This window comes from Dipodomys spectabilis, unplaced genomic scaffold (genome assembly GCF_019054845.1).
Source record: "Dipodomys spectabilis isolate Male_0828 unplaced genomic scaffold, ASM1905484v1 ptg000026l, whole genome shotgun sequence".
In the NCBI taxonomy this organism is placed as follows: Eukaryota; Metazoa; Chordata; class Mammalia; order Rodentia; family Heteromyidae; genus Dipodomys; species Dipodomys spectabilis.
This window is the reverse complement of record NW_024870703.1, coordinates 11,671,849-11,687,770: the sequence shown is the minus strand read 5'-3', so window position 1 is coordinate 11,687,770 and position 15,922 is coordinate 11,671,849. Positions and strand designations below refer to the sequence as shown.

Sequence of the window (15,922 nt, the reverse complement as noted above, 5' to 3'; positions counted from 1 at the left end):
ACTGTAAGTAAACTGTAATTGTTTTCAAAGATTTTTTTTTAGCAGTACTGAGGTTTGAACTCTGGTCCTCATACTTGGGTGGCAGGGGCTATAACTGCTTAAGCCATACCTCTAGCTCCAAATTCCACTTTGTACTGGACATGTTAATTGTATTTTTCCCCCTGTACTGGGGTTTCAATAGTCTTGTGCTTGTTTTGCTTATTTGCTCAGCTGGCGTTCTACCACCTGAACCATGCCTTCAGCTCAAATATTTTTTTTGTTGATCATGGGGCTTGAACTCTGGGTCTAGGTGCTGTCCCCTGTATTCAGCTCAAGGCAAGCGCTCTACATTTGAACCACAGAGCCACTTCTGGTTTTCTAGTGGTCATTGGAGAGCTTTACAGACTTTCCTGCCAGGGCTGGCTTTGACCTGTGATCCTCAGATCTCAGCCTCCTGAGTACCTAGGATTACAGACGTGAGCCACCAGCGCCTGGCTAGTGCAAAGATTTTTTGCTGTACCTTAAGTAACATCTTCCTTACCTTGTCACAGCTATTGCATCTTCCAGAAAAAATTGATCAACAGGAAATGTGCGACCTAGAAATATAAAAAGAAACAGAAAAGCCTCAGAAGATCCAATACACAATCTTGAATACTTTATATATGTAAAATTCTCTACAAACAAAGTTTGTCATAATAAGGTATTATTTCTTTTGTTCAACCTACTCTAGAAGTGGGTGGAGAATCAATAGATAGACATATTTTCTCTTTTCTGGCATATTGCTATTAGAAATACATATTTTGATGTTAAGCACAATGGATTGTGGACCAAGGCATTTTCTAAAAAGTAATAAAAATATCAATCTCCTGAAAAATAGATGTATTACCATCTTTATCAACTATATTATATAGTGATGGTTTTATTTTAAATCAATCCACTCCAGAAAAAGACATAAGAACCCATTAATTTATGTCTCAAGTGAACTCTACAATAATAATATTGGCTTGTTAGAATAACAGACATATATTTACTCACCTGGTATAGTAATAACTGGACAGGAATTGAAATATTCAGAAAAGAGCTCAGCATTTAGAGTAGCACTCATCAGGATGACTTGAAGAGTTGGCCTCTGCAGCACAATATCCTTTAAAACCAGCAGCAAGAAGTCGCTAAAGGAAGAGAGATGAGGATCAAACAAATCCAATATACAAAAAATAATAACTTTCATATTTTTTGGAGTGGGGAATATATAAGACCTATAGGGAGAAAAAACCCTGTAACTCTCAGAAATATGTGCCATTTACTATTATAAAGATAGCCTTTCCCTAAACTCAGTGCAATCCCAATTGGCTTGGGATAAAATACCAATAGGGATTTATTATTAACATATTGATCTACTTCTTAATATCTGTAAGTACATAGGTACAAAGATTTTTCAGTACAGCAGTATTTGTAAAACAACAGAAACTATCTAAATGCTAGTCAACTGGAAAATGGTTAATAATATTATCCAGTCTGTGGAATAACATGAGGCAGATAAAAAGATTAAGACACATTTCTAGGTAGTGACATAAAACATCTCTAAGACATACTGATGAGAGGGAAAGAAGAAAAAGACCCAAAGTGGGGAATCATGCATGCTACAGAACATCAATACTGTAAAGTGGTCTCTTCCATCAAACCTTCTCAATGAGGTTAGCCAATAACTTTGCTCAAATGTCAATCTGATCATGCTACTCATCTACTCAAAAGTTTTCAATGATTTCTCATTAGAGTCCTTAATAAGGCCCTATATGACAAGGTCTAATATTGACACTAATTTCCTACTGATTTCCCCTCATTCGTTCAGTTCCAGAACAACGCTCTTGCTATCCCTGAAGCATGCATCTAAGACCTTTGTACACACCATTAATCCCAGCCATCCACATAGGTAGCTCCCTTGAGTCCTTCAAGTCCTTTATTCAAAAGGTATCTTTTCAACTGCCTGATTTGAAAGCATTAGGTAATTACACTTATAAAAAAGGAGACCATCAAGATGCTGAATATAAACTTGTTCTAGTACTTGAAATTAAGGCTGTGTTTAAGAAATCATGAAAGTCAGATGTAGTGTGTGTGTGTGTGTTAAGAAATCGTATTTGCTTTTTTGTTATATCAGGACAAATGCCTGCTTTCAAGGATATAAATAAGTAACTGTTGTTGTAAAAGCAGCATAGCAGCAAGAGTCTGACTGCAAAGATTTGTTCCAGTACTTGAAATAAACCAATGTTTAAGGTGTCAAAAAAAAGCTATCTTTTCAGCAGGCCTTCCTTAGTTATCTTCAATTTCAAGTGTCCTTCTGCCACCTTTGCACGTCACATTGCTTTTCTCCTGCTTTTTCTTTTGTTTTGAGAATGGTACTCAAACTTAGTGCCTGATGTTTTTGCACATTGGCTAGTGCTCTACCAACTGATCCATGCTTCCAATCCCTTACATTTTCTTTCTTTTCTTTTTTTGGTGGGTCATGAGCTTGAAATCAGGGCCTGGGTGCTGTCCCTGAGCTCTTTGGCTCAAGGCTAGCACTTGACCACTTTGAGCCACAGCTCCACTTTCAGTTTTCTGGTAGTTAAACAGAGATAAGAGTCTCACAGACTTTCCTTTCAGGATCTGAGGAGTGATCCTCAGATCTCAGTCTCCTGAATAGCTAGCATTAGAGGCATGAGCCACGAGTGCCTGGTTTTTTTTTTTTTGTTGTTGTTGTTGTTTTTTTATTGAGAAAATACCGTACAGAGGAGTTACAATTACATGGGCAAGATAATGGGTACATTTCTTTTTCTTTTTTTTTTTGGGGTCCGGTCATGGGGCCTGAACTCTGGGCCTGGGCGCTGTCCCTCAGCTCTTCAGCTCAAGGCTAACGCTCTACCACTTGAGCCACAGCACCACTTCCAGCTTTTTTCTGTTTGCTTATGTGGGTACATTTCTTGCAGAATTTTTTTTTTTTAATTTTTTTTTTTTTTTTTTTGTCGGTCGTGGGGCTAATGAGAACCAGATTTTTTATTTTATTGTTTTTGTTTTTTATCGGTCGTGGGGCTTGAACTCTGGGCCTGGGCACTGTCCCTGCACTCTTCAGCTCAAGGCTAGCGATCTACCACTTGAGCCACAGCGCCACTTCCTGGGTACATTTCTTATCAAGCATTGTTGCCTTCTCCTTTGTTTCCCCTTCCTATCCCATCTCACCCCCCCATACTCCTTCCCCCATACTCCCCCCCATCCCAGCCAAAGTTGTAAAGTTTGTTTTTTCGATATAATGACTTGTACATCTCATTGTTGCAATGGGTCCACCTGTATCCCTATTTAAATAGTTTGTTTTTTTCCCTTCCCCTCCACAAATTATACCAACATCAAATACAGTAAAAGCGGGGGTTATACTGTGGGGGAGGGACATACAAAGCAACAAAGAAATCACCTTATAAATATGTTAGAAACAATCGCATGAATGAAAAAAACATTTGAATACTTATCTTGGGGTTCATTTCACCTAACATCAACTTATCTGACCTTTTCTGCTTGTCTCAGACATATACTAGTTACTGCAAATAAGGGAAACCATGGGGCCTATGTTTCTTGGGCTTGGCTTACTTCACTTAATATAATTTTTTCCAAGTCTTTCCATTTCCTAACAAATCGGGCAATGTCATTCTTTCTGATGGAGGCATAGAATTCCATTGTGTATATATACCACATTTTCTTGATCCATTCATCTACTGAGGGGCATCTGGGTTGGTTCCATATCTTAGCTATGGCAAATAATGCTGCAATAAACATAGTTGTGCTGGTAGCTTTAGTATGGTCTTGTTTGTGATCATTTGGGTAAATGCCCAAAAGTGGGATTGCTGGGTCATAGGGGAGCTCTATGTGGAGTCTTTTGAGGGACCTCCATACTACTTTCCAAAGTGGTTGAACAAGTTTACACTTCCACCAACAAATGCAATAAAGTTCCCTTCTGTCCACATCCCCTCCAGTGCCTGGTTTATATTTTCTTTTTAGTACTGATTTTACTTATTTACCTTGTTTAAACATTAGAATGTATGCTTTGCCAAGACAAGGATTCTGATCTACTTTGTGCATTAATTTTCAACAATGCCTGGGACACTAAGCATCCACTGAATATTCATTAATTTACAAAACAAATATATCATTTGTGTAAGGAAAAAAAAGGTCTAAAAACATGTTTGTTTTTTTTGTGTCAGTTGTGGGTCTTGAACCCTGGGCCTAGCGCTGTCCCTGAGCTCTTCAGCTCAAAGGTAGCACTGTACCACTTGAGCCACAGCGTCACGTCCGGTTTTCTGGTGGTTTATTGGAGAAAAGAGTCTCACGGATTTTCCTGCCTGGGCTAGCTTTGAACTGAGATCCTCAGATCTCAGCCTTCTTAGTAGCTAGGATTACAAGTGTGAGCCACTGGTGCCTTGGCTGTTTTTCTTTTTTATCAGTATGGGACTTGAACATGGGGCCTGGGTACTGTCCCCAAGCGTCACTCCCAGTTTTCTGGTAGTTAACTTGAGATGAGTCTGACAAACTTTCTTGTCTAGCCTGGCTTTGAACCCTGATCCTCGGATATCAGCTTCCTGAATAGCTAGGATTACAGGCATAAGACACAGAACCCAACTACACTTTCAAAAGAGTCTCAGAGACTTTCCTGCTCAGACTGGGTTTGAACCATGATCCTTAGATCTCAGCCTCCTGAGTAGGTAGGATTACAGGTATAAGCCACTGGTGCTCAGATTCTAAGTCTTTTTTCTTTAGTTTCTAATTAATTCACATTTCTTATTTACTAAGGTATTAGGTATTTTTACTTCTTTTAGTCTTCTGGCTATAGATCTTATTAGCTAAATCCTCTCTTCAAGTTGATTTGCTTTTTTTTTTGTCGGTCATGAGGCTTGAACTCTGGGCCTAAGCACTGTCCCTCAGCTCTTCAGCTCAAGGCTAGTGCTCTACCACTTGAGCTACAGCCGCCACTTCCAGTTTTCTGGTGGTTTATTGAAGATAAGAGTTTCACGGACTTTCCTCCCTGGGCTGGGTTTGAACCATGATCCTCAGATCTCAGCCTCCTGAGTAGCTAGGATTAAAGGCGTGAGTCACCGGCACCCGCTAATTTGTTTTTTTTTTTTAAAAAAAGTTTTATAAGTAGCCATTTTCTGCTGCATTACCTGTGCCAACTTTACTTTTTTTTTTTTTTTCAAGATATTTATAATAATAGTATTCTGGGGGGAAATGCTACTTTCCTAGGATATTCACTCTTTTGCTACTGTTTTTTTCACTCCACCAGGGCACAATCCACACAACAAACTATGATCAATATCATCTATGTACATGATGCCTGTATAGTTAAAATAAAACCGAGATGCTTCACTATCTGTGGATAAGACATTATCCGTCCAAGATCCTATAAGACTTGGATCCTACTTTGCCCTCAGAAACTTTAGGTTTCATTCACTGCACAGAAGCCTCAATGGCCTTCCTTTAGTCCCTGACTCACCTCGCTTTCTCATGGCAGATCACAGTTGCTTTCCTTGTTCTGATTTCCTACACAGTTCAGTTTTCAATGTAAATGTCATCTCTTCAGAGATACGGTCTCTGACCATTTTATGCGTCTTTCCCTCTAAATGCAGCATCCTGTTTATTCTTTCTGAATACTTAGTTATAATTGCTTATTTTATTGCTTACTTGGTTGGCTTTTGTGTTTCCTAACATACTGCCAGCAATGAGGCAGAATTATATATACTAATTCACCCTTATAGTCTAGAAACTAACCCACCACTTGGCATTTAATACAGGCTCAATAAATATATGAATGAATGTTGACTGAAGGACAAAGAACAAAGAAGGAAGTACATATTGGTCAATCCATCAGCGATAGGATATTCCTAATAGGTACAAGTCTTAGCTCAGCATGATAAACAAAAAAATGAGGTATCTCTTTGAATCCAATGGGATGACTCCATCTAGTAAGATGACTCTCCTAGTGATGGACACTTGATACGTGATGTAACTCTGCTAGTGTTAGAGATCAAGAAAGCAGTTCCTCTTCTCAAACTTAGCCTGCCCGCTGGCAAATTATCATTGTAAACTCTAAGAAACTCAATTGGAAGCAGAACAAAAATTTTTTCAGCCATCTCTTCATTTTACAGGTGTGGGAGTTCACTGGGGAGGACCTGCACCTTATTACCTTTCTTCTGTCCTCTCGTGAACTTCATCAACAATGATGTGTGTGACTCCTTGCAGAGCTGTATCCCCTTCCAGCCTTCTTAACAGCACTCCTGTGGTGCAGTACAACAGTCTGGTGGCTGAGGACTGACAGAAAAGGGAAATGTCAAGCATCAATGGGATTTCTGAAAATTCATAAACTAGTGAACTATTCTGAATGGTTAGGTATAAAGGATATTAAAACACCAATAGTTCTATTTAATATGAAACAACACAAAGGACCTAGCTTCTTGTGGGTGACAACGATAAAATCCTTCCTGCTTCATAGCAGAGATTTAACATTCTCATAAAACCATTCCAAAAATTTCATAAAGTATTTAAAACAGTGAGTGATAAAAGCAGTTCAAAATCTGTCCCTAATAAAAGATAAAAAAACCTTTATAACGAAAACTTGATATAATCAAACAAGTTTGTGTATCAAAATATTTTTCTTTTTAAATGAAGACTATAGGTTTATTTAACTGCCAGTTCTGGTTACTAAAAGGTAGATCTCTCTCTCCTTCCTTCTCTCCCTCCCCTTTCCTTTCTTTCTTTTCTTTTTTTTTTTTTGGGTCCGGTTGTGGGGCCTGAACTCTGGGCCTGGGCGCTGTCCCTCAGCTCTTCAGCTCAAGGCTAGCACTCTACCACTTGAGCCACAGCGCCACTTCCGGCTTTTTTCTTTTTGCTTATGTGGTGCTGAGGAATCGAACCCAGGGCCTCATGCATGCAAGGCAAGTGCTCTACCACTGAGCCACCTTCCCAGCCCCCCTTTCCTTTCTTTTCTTTCATTTCTATAGCATTATTTTCCTACTTCTTTTTTAGTTTTTCCTTTATTAGCTTACATTAGTTATACAGGGGACATTTCATGGGTATTAAGATATTTCTAAGGGGATTTCAATCCTACTGAAGGTGGTCATTAATTTAAAACATCCTGAATGTGAGCTAGGCGCTGGTGACTATGCCTGTAACCCTAGCTACTCAGGAGGCCAGTATCTGCGGATCATGGCTTGAAGCCAGTCTGGACAGGAAAGTCCATGAGACTCTTCTCTCTAATTAACCACCAAAAAAGCTGGAAATGGAGCTGTAGCTCAAGTGGAAGAATGCTACCCTTGAGTAAAACAGCTCAGGGACAGCACCCAGACCTGACCTGAGTTCAATCCCAGTATTGGCACCAAAAAACAAAAACAAAAAACATCCTAAATGCATATATTCTAAACTTCCCACAAATCTCCGGACCCTTAAATTTTTTGTATATAAAAACTTTCCATCGCTATTACAAGGATATATGCAGAGCATACAGACCTTGACACTTTCCAACCGGATCTGGTAGCCCACGGTCAGACCCACCCTTTCTGCTCTTTCCTTAGCTACACGTTCAGCGACTGAGATGGCAGAGATTCGTCGGGGTTGGGTACAGATGATGTTTGCCACCTTGTCAGGTGGCCCATTCAGAGAATCATCCAGAATAAACTGTGGAATCTGTGTGGTTTTCCCACATCTGTATGTCAAAACAAATGAGTCCTAAAATGAAGTTTTCAAGGGCTAGTTAACACAGGCAATGAGGAGTGCTAAAGCTAACTAGAGTAAGTGTTGCTTCATCTAACTGCCCATCTACTTGATGCTAGGCATACTAAATTCTAGGAACTTGTACTCAGGTTAATAGAGCAATCAAGTAATAGACTAAATAAAAGACCAATTTATAAAATTGGGATACTTGAACGGAATAAGATAAAGATGTATAAATGCCTCTAGAGATGTGAACTCTACAAATGAATCCTAAGGAAAAGGGAATATTAACTTATGATTTTTAATATGTCCATATTTTTTTCCTTTTATATGTATTGTTTTGGCTGTAACTGTACTGGGGCTAAAAAGAAACTAGAAGATACAAGAGCATTAGATTAGTGAGTATGGGAACAATTATAACTTATAAATTGGGTTGCTTTTTTTTCTTTTTTACAGTACTGCGGTTTGAACTTATGGCCTCATGCTTTGGTCACACTCCCAGTCCTAATTGTGTACTTTTTTTTTTTTTAAATTGTAAAGATGCTGTACACAGGAGTTACAGTTACTTGAGTAAGGCAATGAGTATAATTGTGTACCCTTGAATAAAGAAATTAAGCCTGAAACATGCCCCTGCTAAATAAACTTATATACTACAGAAATGTGAAACAGGAAAAAAAAAAGAACCTTAAGTTATGCAAGAGAAAAAAAAAGCTTTGAAGTTAAATGTTTTAGAATGGTGATTTAAATTAAAATGGGCCTTGTCAAAGTCTGTAGCTAGATCACTTGCCTTAAAAAAAAATTGTCTCGGGGAGGGGGGGGGAACAAAGAGGAGGCAACAATGCTTGATAAGAAACGTACTCGTTATCTTGCCCATGTAATTGTAACTTCTCTGTATGGTATTCTCACACACACAAAAAAATGTCTCAAGGTAGAAGGATACAAGTCTATAAATTCCTAGATGAATTTCTGGGTTTTGTTTTACGTTCTCTAAATTGGATCTGGCTATGGTTATCAATGTAGATGTCATGTTCATAGAATGGAAACCTTATTTGAAATAAATTACTTTCTCACCCTGTCATACCACTTATGACAACCACTTGGTGCTTGCTCAGCAATTTCAGAATAGTTTCTCTTTCTTCCCAAGCAGGGAGTGATTGTCTTTCTTGCAGAATTGACTGGAACTGCCTGGAAGCCTAGTAAAAGCAAGGATAATGCATCAGTTTAGTTACTTTTCATTAGCTTTCACAGAATCCTGAAGTTAGCTTGCATCCTTTCTGCTTTTTGACAATTTGTTCTCAGACAGAGATGGCAGAGATTTGTCAAAACTGGATGCTGATGGCTTTAATGAGAAGGCTGGCTCCTCAATCAATGAGATACGTTGCAGAATCTGGTTGATTTTCCCATATCTGATTAAACGGAAAGATCTTAGAAATGTAATAAACCCCTCTTGCTTAGCAACCTCCAGCCAGCTCTTCCTTACAAGCACTACATCAGAATTGTCTGAAAGAACTTTCTGTACTCAAGGTAACAGTCCACACCTGTGCTGTCTAATAGAGCAACCCCTAGCCACGTAAGGGTTGAAATGTGGAGTGTTACCAAGGAACTGTATTTGTTTTAGTCAATTAATTTAAGTTTAAAATCAACTACTTAGAAGGCTAAGATCTAAGGATCACGGTTCAAAACTAGCAAGGACAGGAAAGTCCATGAGACTCTTATCTCCAATTAAACACAAAAAGCCAAAAGTGTAGCTATCTAGTTCAAGTGGTAGAATGCCAACCTTGAGAAAAAAAGCTAAGGTCTCTGAGTTCAATTCCCAGTACAGGAGCTAAATAAATTAAAAAAAAATTGCCTAAGGTGATTAGGAGATACATAATATCAGATTTTTCTTAAATCACAAATTAAGTGGTTCTTTAGGTTTCATATCTAGTGACCAATATTCTAAACACTGTATTATGTGACGAAGTTATGAAGGAGGAAGGGACAAAGAATGGTTAAGGAGTATGGATGGGTACAGTTGGAAAGGAAGAGTAATGCCCAGTGCTCTATAGCATAGTAGAGTAACTATGACTGATGCTACTTACACATTTTATAATGGCTAAAAGAAGGTACTTTGAATGTTCCCAACACAAAGAAATGATACGTTTGAGTTTATGGATATATTAGTCACCTTGACTTTTGAAAAAGTCACCTACTTTGTCCTACATTCAACTGTGCCTTCACAATTCACATATGATTTCTTTTAAAATAGTCTTCATGCAGATGAGGTGAAAACAGTATGGACTTTGGAACCAGAGATCTAGCTAGAACCTATGTTATCATTTAATGTCATCATTTAATGACCTTAGGTATATTATTTATCCTGTGATCCTTTGAAATAGGGTATGAGTCCCTCCTGATTTTCCCCCTTTTTGAAAATGATTCTCTAATCACAGTATAAATTTTCCTTCTATATATCAGATTTTCTGTAACAGTATAAAAGGCATGAATCTGAGAATATTTGGTATACATGTACATTAGATATTTACCAGTTGAGAGATTTCCCAAAATCACTTAGTATATGCACTCAAGTTTGCTGTGCATACAAGGGAAAGGGGAAAGCAAAGAAGAGAACAGGGAAAGGGAAGGGGAAGAAAGAGGGGAAGGGGGTTAGTCTTTCAAGATGAAAGAAAACCAAAAACAAAACAGAAGGTAGCCAAAGCCTCCTAAATGCCTGATTCCTTCATGCAGATATTGATGAGTACCTGTTTTATACGAAACTGCTTGCAGATTTTGTCATTCTCAGCATGTACTGACTTTGCCTGCCAGTCGTATCTCCTAGAAATCTTTTTTTTAAGGTTCACATAGCTTTCATTCTCCACTACAACTGAGGAGGGACCTTCATCCTCCTCTGCTTCCTGCTCCACTTCTGATTCTTTTTCAACTTGAAGGGAACAGAAGAGAACACTTTCAGTTTGCCATTTCTTTAACAAAAGGGGTAAGTAGTACCAAAATAACAAGGTAAAAACATCATAAAATGGAGAAAAATTTGAAGTTGGAGGAAAGCAGATTTTTATTTCAATACTACTACTACTCATACTACTAGTCCAGAACTTAAAATGGATCTTCAAATAAGCTTTACTCAAGTATAAGAAGTTCTGTTAAGTTAAAACAAAATATAAGGTGGGGCCAGTGGCTCACATCTGTAATCCTAGCTACTCAAGAGACTGAAATCTAGGAATCTCAGGCAGATATATCCTTGAGACATTTATCTCTAATTAATTAGCAAAAGAGCTGGAAATGGAGGTGTGATTCAAAAGGTAGAATGCCAGCCTTGAGAAAAACAACAACAAAAATAGACAAGCACAAGGCCCTGAGTTCAAGCCCCAGGACTACACAAAAATAAAAATAAAAAATAAAGGAATTAACATTCAAAAAATTATTACTGAATGTTCCTATTATTTGAAAATCTTCCCCAAATTCAGTGATATAGAACAACCAAATGACTATTAAATGAAGAATTGAGCAACACAATTGAGCCTCCTAGCTACTCAGGAGGCTGAGATCTGAGGATTGCAGTTCAGAGCCAGCCTGGGCAGGAAAGTCCGTGAGACTCTTATTTCCAATTAACCACCAGAAAACCAGAAGTGGCACTGTGGCTCAAGTGGCAGAGCGTTCGTCTTGAGCTGAAGAGCTAAGGGACAGCGCCCAGGCCCAGAGTTCAAGACCCATGACAAAAAGAAGAAGAAGAAAAAAAAAAGGAGTGAAGTACTCAAATATATGAGATGAAATGAGTGAACCCTGAAAGCATTATTATGAGAGAATCCAGCCACAAAAAGGAACTTATTGTATAATTCTACTTCTATGAAATGGCCAAAATAGGCAAATGTGCAGCAAGACTATAGAATACAAGTTGTCTAGGGCTGAATGGGGGTGGACAACAATATTCTGAAATTGGGTAATAGTCATGATTGTACAGCTCTGAAAATATAATCAAAACCATTAAATTATACACTTTAAAAGGATGTATCGCTGGGCACCTGTGGCTCATGCTTGTAATCCTATCTACTCAGGAGACTGAGACCTGAGGATCGAGGTTCAAAGCCAGCCGGGGCAGGAAAGTCCATGAGACTCTTATCTCCAATAAACCACTAGAAAACCAGAAGTGGTGCTGTGGCTCAAGTGGTAGAGCACTTGCCTTGAGCTGAAGAGCTGAGGGACAGTGCCCAAGCCCAGAGTTCAAGCCCTACGACCAACCAAAAAAAAAAAAAGGATGTATCAAGAATGCTGTTTTAAAAAATACACATTTGTAGCTTGGCACTGGTGGCTCATGTCTGTAATCCTAGCTACTCAGGAGGCTGAGATCTGAGGATTGAGGTTCAAAGTCTGCCTAGGCAGTAAAGTCTGTGAGACTCTTATGCCAATTAACCACCAGAAAACTAGAATGGCGCTGTGGCTCAAGCTGTAGAGTGCTTGCCTTGAGCTGAAGAGTTCAAGGACAGAGCCCAGGTCCACAGTTCAAGCCCCATGACTGACAAACAAACAAAAAATGCATGTTTTTCTCAAAGAACACATTTGAATCGCATATACTAGGAGCTATGTGAGTTAATCAAGCGGCTGGTAAAGAATCCAATCAATTGTCCAGCATCTACTGCTTAGCTCACAGCTCCCTCCTTACCTAAGTTCACTAGAAACCTTTGTGAAAGAATGAGAACATCTGTTTTTCTGAAAGAGTGTATTCTCTAATGAAAGCTGAAAAGGAGGTGTACTTTGAGATCCCCTTTGTAAATGTGGGGGAGGAGGTAGAAGAGTCCTATTTGTAAGAATCTGCATGACAAACCTGGACCTGGACAAAGCCAGAAGCCTACATAAGCATTTCTTTATTTAAGAATGTAGAGGCTTGGGGCTGCTGGCTCACTCCTATGATCCTAGCTACTTAGGAGACTGAGATCTGAGGATCATGAGTCAAAGCCAGACCAGGTAGGAAAGCTCACAAGATTCTTTATCTCCAATTAATCACCAAAAACAAAACAAAACAAAACAAAAACCAAAGTGAAGCTGGGGCTCAAGTGGTAGAGTACTAGCCTTGAGAAAAAAAAATCTGCAGAAGCCAGGGCGCCGGAAGCTCACACCTGTGATCCTAGCTACTCAGGAGACTGAGATCTGAGGATCATGGTTCAAAGCCAGCCTGGGCAGGAAAGTCCATGAGACTCTTATCTTCGATTAACCACCAGAAAACTGGAAGGGCACTGTGGCTCAAGTAGTAGAGTGCTTGCCTTGAGCTGAAGAGCTCAGGGACCATGCCTAGGCCCAAAGTTCAAGCCCCAGGACTGACCAAAAAAAAAGAAAAAAAAAGTAGAGATTCAGGCCTGGCATTATTGGCTCCTACCCATAATTCTCGATACTCAGGAGGCTAAGATCTGAACATCTTAGTTCAAAGCAAACCCAGGCTGAAAAGTCCAGGAGACTATTTCTCTCCAATTAACCAGCAAAGAGTTGGAGTAGGGTGTGGCTCAAGTGGTAGAACACTGTCCTTGAGCAAAAAAGCTAAGCAGAGGCTCAAGGTCCAGAGTTCAAGCCCCAGCACACACACACACACACACACACACACACACACACACACACACACACACACACACACACACACACACACACACACACACACACACACACACACACACACACACACACACACACACACACACACACACACACACACACACGCGAGAAAGAAAAAAGAATGTAGAGATTCAAGAGTCATATACAATCCTATTCTGATGAATTTTGGCCGCTGAGTATACTAAAGGCAGAGAGCATGAACACAGTATAGACTACAATAAGTAATCAAAACCTAAATTAGACGAAACAGACTTTCTGAGAAGTACCTTATATTTTAAGTATCTATGAGGTACTGGTACTTAAAATATACCTCTGCATCAACACAGTGACACAATTAGGACAAGCTAAGTACAAGTCAGGGATTCTTGTCCGTCTTTCTCATGGGACGGAGTAACCCACTCAATATCACTGATAGCTCCTAGTTTCAGAAGTTCCAACTTCAAAAGCCATCATTCTTAATTCCTCCTCCAGCCTCCCCCAACTAAAATGATCAACACTTTACATACCTTCTGAAATCTGATTTGAAACAAAAGAATTATTTGGAATCACTGGTTTATGACGGGCAGGATTATTTATCTTGGTCCCACAGGACACGGGCAGAAAGTTCACAGGAGGGACACTATACTTGTGATGAGTATTTTTTAGTAACTTGACAATTTCTGACTCTTCCTCTAAAAGAGTTATCAAAGAATATACAACAGGTTCTGAAGTTTTGGCACATGTCAAGGCTTTGCCATAAAGGAACTCAGAAATATGTAAACGACAGGGCAGAGGTAGATGCTCATTGGTGGAATAAAATGCTACAAGAGGAGCTTGGTAGGGGTATTTGTGCTCTTTAGAAAAACGAACTTCAAGCTCATATAAAAAAGATGTATCTTCACTAGCATTAAGATGAGAATCATCTACAACTTGCTCTGCTCTTCCAACGATTTGGTTTGGGGGCACTTCATGCTTGAATTTGCATCTTGATCCAAATTTACAATTTCCTTTGAGGTAAAATTTACAGGTTTCCAGCAAAGTGTCTTGTACGTTTTTGGCACTTTCTTTTTGCTTGGATTTGCAGAGTTTACTGGTCAGATACTCCAGTTCCAATCCAATGGTCCAGACTCTGTTCTGAATTCTCTCTATAAATTTTTCTCCACAGATGGACCTGAGAGCCAGTGCCTCTTCCTGCCGCTGCTCCTCACACTCTTCCAAGCTCACATGGTTGGCTGCCTCAGAGATCCTCATCCTTTTTCCAAATGTCTCTGAAAAACACTGAGTGAGGAGATGTTCTAGTGCTGCCCCCAAATCACCATCACAAATCCTCAGGGCTGCTTGACAGCGTTCGATGTGGAAGCCGTACCTGCCCAGGGCAAACATGGCAAAAACAACATGCAAGTATTAAGATTCATTTAAATAATGATGTGATACTATGACTATATAAGGCATGCATGTTGAAAAGGCATCTCCAATAACACAAATCCCCTTGGTTTACAAGAATACTGGAAAGCATACAATGAAACAATACATAAGGAAGGGTAGTTGAGTTTATAATGTTCGCCTTGAATTCTCCCACAATGCCCATAAATAATAAAAGCAATCACCTGGAAAGTTTTTGCACTGCAAATGGTGAGACTGTAATCTCTGGAATATGAGGCTCTACTGGGCCTGCGTCGGTATACTCCCAGGGATCACAGTCAGGAACAAGGGATGGTTCTTGTCCAGTTGGCCAATACTGCTCATCATCACAGCAATCAGGCTCGTCGTCTTCCTCCTCCCCAGAAATGCCTCTTCTAGCAAAGGCAACATTTTCATGTAGAAGACAGTCATCTCTACTTACTTCAGAGAAAAATTTAGCAAGGATCTAAGAATGTAATTGAAGAAGCCAGAAACATAGGTTCCTGACTTCTCTCCAGTTGCTAAGTTATTTATTTTTCTGTTGGTTGTGAGGCTTGAATGCAGGGCCTGGGTGCTGTCCCTGAGCTTTTTTTGTTGTTGTTGTTGGTCGTGGGCTTGAACTTTGGGCCTGGGCGCTGTCCCTCAGCTCTTCAGCTCAAGGCTAGCATTCTACCACTTGAGCCATAGCACCATTTCCCGTTTTCTGGTGGTTTATTGGAGATAAGAGTCTCATGGACTTTCCTGACCGAAATGGCTTTGAACTGTAATCCTCAGATCTCAGCCTCCTGAGTAGCTAGGATTACAGGTGTGAGCCACCAGTGTCCTGCTCCTGAGTTGTATTTTTTTTTTTAGCTTTAGGCTAGTGCCTACCATTTTGAAAAACAGCTCTACTTCTGGTTTTCTGGTGGTTAATCAGAGTTAAGAGTCTTAAGGTCTTTCCTGCCAAGGCTGGCTTTGAACTATGATCCTTAGATCTCAGCCTCCTGAGTTGCCAGGATTACAGGTGAGGGCCACCAGTGCCTAGCTCAGTTGCTAATTTAATCTTATCAAATTATATATATGTATATATACATATACATATATGTGTATAAAATGAATCTATTATTTATATATTATATATACCATACATCATATATATATATATATATATATATATATATATATATATATATATACATACATATATATATATATAAATTGTATCTTGGCAATTAACACTGATCAGGTGATCTATAAAGTGCTT

General features: G+C 39.3%; 1 protein-coding gene across 2 annotated transcripts in view; it reads right to left on the bottom strand.

The window, feature by feature from the left end:
• Dhx57 (DExH-box helicase 57) overlaps positions 1-15,922 on the bottom strand; it is a 57,221-nt gene that overhangs the window by 31,773 nt on the left and 9,526 nt on the right. Inside the window, exons 4-11 of one of the 2 annotated variants that reach the window (XM_042675485.1) lie at positions 14,886-15,074; positions 13,806-14,644; positions 10,446-10,624; positions 8,776-8,897; positions 7,501-7,696; positions 6,182-6,306; positions 1,015-1,148; positions 521-575 (exon numbers count right to left, since the gene is read on the bottom strand). In XM_042675485.1, coding sequence (XP_042531419.1) covers positions 521-575; positions 1,015-1,148; positions 6,182-6,306; positions 7,501-7,696; positions 8,776-8,897; positions 10,446-10,624; positions 13,806-14,644; positions 14,886-15,074 — 1,839 coding nt within the window. Of the gene's footprint in view, positions 1-520; positions 576-1,014; positions 1,149-6,181; positions 6,307-7,500; positions 7,720-8,775; positions 8,898-10,445; positions 10,625-13,805; positions 14,645-14,885; positions 15,075-15,922 lie in introns of both variants that reach the window. The other variant, XM_042675486.1, reaches the window with a different exon arrangement.